At 33.3% G+C, this 8,287-nt stretch overlaps 1 protein-coding gene across 7 annotated transcripts; it reads left to right on the top strand.

Annotated features, from left to right (window-relative positions):
- The first annotated feature begins 4,139 nt into the window (after positions 1 to 4,139).
- On the top strand, positions 4,140 to 6,600 carry LOC116136888 (receptor like protein 27-like). 7 transcript variants are annotated; one of them, XM_031422555.1, is made up of 4 exons: positions 4,145 to 4,545; positions 5,237 to 5,715; positions 5,859 to 5,901; positions 6,038 to 6,600. In XM_031422555.1, the coding sequence occupies exons 1-3, from the start codon at positions 4,299 to 4,301 to the stop codon at positions 5,865 to 5,867; spliced, it is 735 nt and encodes a 244-aa protein (XP_031278415.1). In that variant the 5' UTR covers positions 4,145 to 4,298; the 3' UTR covers positions 5,868 to 5,901; positions 6,038 to 6,600. The 7 variants fall into 7 exon arrangements, with proteins under 7 accessions (XP_031278416.1, XP_031278415.1, XP_031278413.1 ...); XM_031422553.1 differs by lacking the exon at positions 5,859 to 5,901; XM_031422554.1 differs by having other exon boundaries at positions 4,146 to 4,545; positions 5,859 to 6,600.
- The last annotated feature ends 1,687 nt before the right edge of the window (positions 6,601 to 8,287 follow it).

An 8,287-nucleotide genomic window follows, 5' to 3' on the forward strand; every position in this document is an offset into this window, starting at 1 on the left:
TTCAATTTCTTCGGTGGATGGAACGTAAAACTCATTTGGGGAAGACATTATAAATTTATGATAAAATAATAAATAATTAAAATGAAAAGAAATTAAAAATATATGAAATTGATGATATTGAAAAATAGAAAAAAATTGAATAATATAAATAAATAATATGATAAATTATAATATAAATGAATGAGAAATTGATTGGAGATTTGGAATAGAGAGATTGAAAGAATGAAAGAATGAGAGATTGATTGGTGTGAAAAAATGAAAGATTTTAGGGTTATTTATAGTGAGTTGTTTGGGGGGGGGGGGGGGGGGAAGAAAAAAAAAACTTATAATTAATAATATAATTATAACTGTTGGCTGCTGTAACCGTTGGCAGCCAACGGTTAAAAAGTTAAAATATATATATATATATATATTTTAATAAATTTTATTTTAGCCCTTGTAATTTATACTTATTTAAAATTAATAAGGAGTTTAATGTAATTTTACAAGGGACTAAAATGATATAATACAAAAAAATTGGGCCCAGGCCTGGGCCTTGGAGGAGGGCCCAGTGGAGGGGCCGGGTCCTCCTCCTTAGGCTTGGTCCCGTTTTGGGACCAGGCCTCCTAGGACCAGGTTTTGGGGCTGGGCTTTTGGGCCCAGTCCCAAATGCCCAGCTCTAACCTAGGCTGATCGATCCATTACTGTTGACTTGAGTTCAAATAAACAATAATGCTATAGACATCAAAGGTTTACACCAAATTTTTACACCGACCGACGTGTCATGCGAGTCAAACGCAGCCACGTAGGACTCTAACAAGTATTCTGCGAATGAACGTTTGTCTATCAAATATGGACGAGCGTCCATGATTATTCAATGACCATTCATTTTAAATGGACTCTAGTCCATACAAAAATAAAAATGGACTTTCGTCCATATTATATGGACGAGAGTTTATTTACGTGAATGGACACCGTCCATAGTTTAAATTATAAAACTATAAAACAATAATAATGGACGCCCATCCATATGTTTAAATTATAAAACTATAAAACAATAATAATGGACGCCTGTCCATATAATATAGACGGGCGCCCATATTCAATGGACAAGTGTCCCTATTAGATGAACGGTCATCCATTGACATAGCAAATAAAAAGATTTTAATAAAATTTCAGGTTTAAAAATTTAGGGTCCCAAAAAATGTTTTAAAAAACAAAAAGCAACAAACATCCATTGAAGTCAACAGTTATTTAATAAGATCCATTGATAAAACAATAATGCTTAGAAAATAAACACATTGCTATGACTCCCAAACAATGGATGCTAGTCCAAAGTCAATCTTTTTTGTCCATAATCAACCAACATTGAAGGTGGGGCATCAAATGTACTCCTGCTATGCCCATTACACTTAAAAAAAAAATGCTTAGAAAATAAAACTCCCCAAAAATGGGTGCCCATCTGGAGTCAAACCATTAAAAATTATAGATGGTGAATTGTTGATTGACGGGCGTCCATATTATAGATGGTGAATTGGTGATGGATGTCTGTCCATATTATATGGACGGGCATCTATTATTTTATTTCTAAAATTTTATGGATAGGCATCCATATGAAATGGATGCCCGTTCATAGTAGATGGACTCACGTCCAAATAATATGGACGGGAGTCCATTGTTATTTTCGTAGATGCTCGTTCATTTATAATGAATGGTCGTCCATCAAATATGGACGAGCGTCCATAATTATTGGATGGCTGCTCATTCACAGAAGACGTGTGTTGTCTACAATGTGGCTGTGTCTAATTGGATGCCACATACGTCGGTACAAAAATTTGGTGCAAATTATGGGTGTTCGTAGCATTATTCTCAAATAAATTGTCAGGTTCATTACCTCTTATATCCTCTAACATAACTTTTGTGCACCTTTCCAACAATGCTTTTTCAAGTCCTATTTTTCATTTTTTGTGAATAAAAGAAATAAGGCAAAGAAAATGGTGTTTCTCAAACTTGAAGATAATTTTTTTATCTAGAGAATTACGTGATTGTTGGATGAAATAGCAAAAATTGCATATGTTGAATTTAGATAACAATAAATTTACTGTTAACATTCCATCATCTATTGGATCATTAAGTTTGCTTCGATCATTACATCTCTGAACTTTGGGATACTTCCAAATATTTTGGATGCAACTTAATATTATAAGAGAACTTTTGATTAAAATAAATAGAGCTATATACTTAGTAATAAATGATATAATTTTCCTTACCTTAATAATTTATATATATTTAATATAAGATAATAAAAACAACTGTACATAATTAGCTATGATAATTTAAAGAAATAATATAATTCAAAACTAATTTGAACACATAAACATAAATCAAATATACGAAAGTTGGAATAAAAATTATGTAAATAAAGAAAATTGACACACACGATCAATCTAACAATGAATGACTTTCCATCGGAGTGCTTGATAAAGTTTGATTGAAATAGAATGAAACTGAAATTTGTTTTGTGTTTTTTACTCTCACACACTCATAGCAACAACAAAAAATAAACCCGTTAAATATGCTATAACCCTAAGTAAGAGTAATTAGATATGGGCGTTTGACCCACTTAGGCAGGTCCCCACCTTGCCCCAAATGGCTTGGGGAATCCCTGAAAGAGAAATAATTCCCTGCCCCACATATATAATATCATTTCATTTAAAAAATTATTATATGATCTTTTCTATGCAATCTTATCAATATTCAATAAATCTTGTTAATCTTATATTAATTTGAATAGTTGAAAATTAATCAATAAAACAAGCTAAACAAATTAATTAGAAGAATGAAAAGGAACTTTATACGAGAACAAATTAAAATCGTTGTAAATTAAAATTACCAATTAATTAGAAGAAAGAAGAGGAACTTTATGTATATTATAAAGATTGAGAGACACAATAAATTGTATCACATAAGTCTAAAATCTAATTTTAGACAATAATATTGGATTATTTTCTAAATTCTAATATCTAATTTTACTACATATCTAACAAGTTACTAACATCATACCTAACAAGTCTTACTACATATTATAATTGATCATGGGAAATATTTAACAAGTCCATATCAATTAATTTGTGACATTTCTTTTAAATAATATTTGTAATTAATTTATCCAATAATTTAGCTTTTCTCTCATTTTCTTCTTTGAAAAAATCACATTTGTCAAGAAATTACCACTTTAATAGTTATTGTTTTCACACTATTAATTGATAAAATGTGATTATAATTATGGGAACATTGAGTGAAATCATACACAATTATGAAAATTGGTAATAATAGATGTTTTTGTATTCAAATAAAAGGTAAATAGTCAAATAAAAACCTTTATACTTATAAAAATTAGATACAAATGTTAACCCAACCCACAATCAATAATCCTAAAGCCCAAACCCAGCCCACAGTCAAAATCCTAAAGCCCATCATAAATGCTGACCCCGCAAAAAACCCAATCCCTATGGCCGGCCCAAGATTTCCCCTTCATCCCTGACCTCGGGGACGGGCTGGGCCTAGGGGGTCAAGGATGGGGCCAAGGAATGGGATCCCCAACCCTTCCCCTTCCCCAACTCGCGCTCATCCAAAAGAGTAATAGACAAAATACCACTTTTCCATGTGGGCTTTATAAACCACATGAGTTTTTGGGCTTCCTCCACAGAAGAGGGAAGACCCAATAGGAGAATGATCAACTATGCGACGTTTTAAAACAGAAAGGGATTGATAGAATTAAAAATTAATTGAACATTGATATCGTAGAAAATAAGTCAGTCATTTACTTAAAATTTTAGACTATAAATGGTCAATTTAGTCATCAATCGACTAGGTGGTTGGCAAACCGCCGATAAATCATTTTCTCTTTTCAATTGGGGGAAATTTTAGCGGTAAGTGCAATAGAAATTTTGGATTAGAATAGATGTTATTTGATTATATTCCGATGGATAAATAGCAATACACAACTTTACAAGTGTGAATTTTCCATTCCGCAATTATATTCCTTCTTTCATTGACTTGACTTGATTACCATAGGAGTACACGGTGGGAAATAAAACAACTGTAAACATTTAAAACCTTGACCCAGAGCGATATTCCAGGGGAGCACCTTTCAACTTTTTTGCAGAAAAATGAGGTTCTGGACCTAGTTTGGACAATTGGTTGCCAGGTCAACACGTAAGCTGAGAAATATGAGATTGTTTTACACGCTCATTCATCATATTTATGAGTAGCTTCTTTTACACGTAGAAGAAGGACTGAGTAATTAAGTAGTAACAATGAAAGAATCCATGAGTATTGTTGCTGCTCCTGCAACCATTCTTTTTATTGTGTTACTTGCCCTTTTAACCATTAATAGTAGCTTCTGCAGTGGACGATCTGACTTGGGATCCTTCAAGCGTGAGAAACAAGATAGTTTAAGGTTTAATCAAGAGCTAAAAGATCCTTCCAATCGCCTTGACACTTCCGACTCCGACCTCCCTCGTAGAACTCTTAAAGCAGCTTACGGGCAGCCAAAAACGGTTGGTAAGATAACAATCTTTCTTTCCTTTATTATTCTTAATAATTTGATTTAATTGCACTTAAAATTGTAATATTTATTTCAATATCTTGACCTTCTTTCTTATCTATGTAAGTCTATACTAAGAATTCTATTTATTTAATTAGGAATCAGGATGCATTTGGAATTATGTAGCTTTTACCATTATCACACTTATAGTTGTGCTCTGAAATTAATCAGCTATAACCCAAAGTTATAGGTTGCCTGATAAACTGTAGTTTACTTTTCTTTTTCTTTTTTTTTTTTTTTTTTTTTTTTTTTTTTTTGCTAATTTATTAACAATTTTATTAAGAATAATTTTTAGAATATTGTCGGACGCCTGTCGGTGATATTCTCCATATTCAATGGCCAGTTGGCGGTTGTCAATGATAACAGTTGCCTGCTAATGACATCTTGACAGCAATTTTATTTTTTAAAATAATAAATTATTTGGAAGTCATTTTGGCATTTTACTAATCGCAAGCAGATTTCTATTGTGAAAAAACAACTCGTGTTACTCGTGTTCATATTGTTGACAACTTAACTGATCTTACAACTACCATGTTTTAATCTATTTTGGAAAATTGTAAGAAACTTAAGTGTGCCTTTGATTCGTGATCCAAAAATATTTTCAAACAGTTAGTAGAGTTTATAGATCTGATTCAATTTTACATATAGGTTTCCTACAACTTGTAACAGGCGTCAAACAACTTCCATGGAAGAATCTTCAATATCTTGACCTTCGTTCCAACTTGTTTGAAGGACCAATTCCAGTTCCGCCACCTGACATGAAAGTCTTTTTAGTATCAAACAATAATCTGACAGGAGAAATACCTCATTTAATCTGCAATATTAATACCCTTGAAGTTCTTGATCTTTCCAACAATAGCTCGACGGGTACCATTCCAGAATGCTTGGGACACTTCAGCAACAGTTTGCGCGTGTTGGATCTGCAGGAGAATAAGTTTTATGGCAACATTCCTGGAGCATTTACAAAGGGCAATGACTTGAGGACCCTCAACTTCAATGGCAATGAATTGAAAGAGCCAATCCCAAAATCTTTGCTTAATTGTGAAAAGTTGGAAGTCCTAGATTTGGCAAATAACAAAATAAACCAGTCCTTCCCAAAATGGTTGGGAAGCCTTCCGGCATTAAAGGTTCTTGTTCTTCGTTCTAATAAATTTTATGGTCTTGTAACGGATCCTAAAGCCAATAGTACCTCTTTCTCTAAGTTGAGAATTTTTGATATCTCGAACAACAATTTTAGTGGTTCATTACCTGTGAGTTATTTTTGAGACAGGTATTATGAAGATTCAGTGACGCTTGTAGTGAAAAAGCTTGAGGTTAAACTAGTGAAAATTCTTACTATTTTCTGTACCGTTGATTTCTCGAATAATAGCTTTAATGGTACGATTCCAGAAGTAATTAGAAAGCTTCAAGCACTTAATCACCTCAACCTTTCTCAAAACTGTCTTACAGGTCAGATTCCTCCATTGTTGGGCAATTTGGGAGGAGTCGAATCCTTAGACCTTTCTTCAAACAAACTTGGCGGGAGAATTCCATGGCAGTTAACTAATTTGACATTTCTCTCTGCGCTGAACCTGTCACATAACCAACTTGTGGGACTTATTCCTCAAGGGAACCAATTCAACACCTTCTCAAGTGATTCGTATGAAGGAAACTTGGGATTATGTGGACCTCCATTAACAGAATGCAGCGACCCTTCCTATCCACCTCATATTGAGGATGATACAGACTCTAAAAAAGATTTTGGTTGGAAAGTTGTGTTGATGGGTTATGGATGTGGGACGGCGTTTGGGTTGATTATTGGATGTCTTGTGTTTACAACAAGAAAGCCTCAATGGCTTGTAAACGCAGTTGAAGGGAATTCCCACAAAACGGTGAGAAGGATTAAAAACAAACAGAGAAGAAGAAGAAATTAGTGTTTGAAAGTAGTTTTCTCCTTTTTATATCATCTATCAGCCATACATAATGTAATCGACTTTAGCAATAGCAAACTGTTTTCTCCTTCTGCCTCAGTATTCTTTCTCTTACGAATTTAAATTCAATTGTCCGGATCTCTTCAAATTATACAAACCCTTTGCCCTTATTGACAGAAACGTTCTGTAATTGTATGGTCTAATTTAGTCAGCACATCTTGGAACAATCACAGTTTGCTGATAAACCATGTTTTAGCCTCTAATTTTAACCAGGACTAATTCAACAAGAGAAAAACAAAGTCCATTCGGAAACCAAAAAAAAAAAAAAAACATTAAACAAGATCGGGAATTCTTCAATATCATCAACATATAGAATTCCAAAGTAGTCTAAATTTTTCGGTCTTAATACATTCTCTTGAAATGTCTAGTGCCTTAAGAACCGTGATTCAACCCAGGAGAGCTAACTTCCGAATTTCTTCTAAGCCTAATATTTCCCAGGAATTATCAAGAATGATGAGGACTTTTTCGTCATTTCTTGCGAGGTCTGCAATGTCTTTTAAGTTTTCATTAATTTCTTTGTAAAACTTTTTAAGTCAAGCTCGTTGATGAGCTGATTTTGCATATGAAAATGAAACCATTGTATTATGTTCATTTTCTCCCAGACTTTATTTACTCAAATTAACAGTCAAATATTAATAGTTTAATGAGTGTAAATACTATTTATCCTTTTATTGACTTAGAAGTCCACTGTGGGACCACTAATGGTGAAATATCTTTCAAGTCTGGAGGCAGAGCACCATTCCAGGAAATTACCTGCAAAATTGCAAATTATATGCAGAAAGCAAAGTTCTCAAAGCTACTTTTTCCAAATTGACTGTCAGTTTCACACAAGAATTGAGGAATTTGAAACTGTGTTTCACGGGTCATTGGCATATTTTATAGTAATGAAAGACTTTGAAATTAACTAGCGACAATGAAAGTAGCGATGAGTGTTGTTACTGTTATTCCAGTCTATTGATGCGTGATTTTGACACCAATAACTATGCACATGCAAAGTGCTAAAAAGTTACATGTGAGGTAATTGTAAGATGTGTTTATGGTGCAGTGATGATGCTTGTTAGTTAGTACGTAAATAACAAGCTGACAAGAGAGAGAGCTTTAGAATGGTTTGGATCTATGAGCAAGTTCTATGTCTACTATGTTTGTATTATGGTTTCTTTTGTGATCAACAATGAAGATTACGAAGAGAACGATCTCTCAAGGGTTACAAGTATTTGAAGTGTTATAGAAGAATGATAAGTTAGTCTCTCTCTAGTAGTGTGTCTTTGCTATTTTTCTCTGTAAAATAAGTATGTGAATTAGATAATCGATCCTGTTGTGAGGAGTGAAGCTTGCTATTTATACTCTTTTCAACTTAAGTTAATGAGTGCTTTTATAAGTTGTCTTAATTTGGAGAAGATCTTCTTTCTTTTTTATTCGTTGGGAGCTTTCATTCATATCCTTCAATTAAATGAAATTTTGGCATATGGCTGCACAAAATATCATTCTGAATTGGAGGTTGGTGGAGATGCCTATTGAGAGCTAATTGGTGGAGATGATGTCAGCATATATTTTAGGCATAACACAATCATTAGTTTTTTCAATTATTTTCCATGTGTGACGCCTCACAAGTATTTTATCAAACACTTGGTGGAAATCTCAAGCTAAAAAAATCTAACCCGCTTCACAAAATTCTAAAACTCTCTTGACTTCTCTACACATTTGTAGATATCTCTTGAATTATTTTCAG

The sequence above is a fragment of the Pistacia vera genome, unplaced genomic scaffold, assembly GCF_008641045.1.
Source record: "Pistacia vera cultivar Batoury unplaced genomic scaffold, PisVer_v2 Contig320, whole genome shotgun sequence".
NCBI lineage: Eukaryota > Viridiplantae > Streptophyta > Magnoliopsida > Sapindales > Anacardiaceae > Pistacia > Pistacia vera.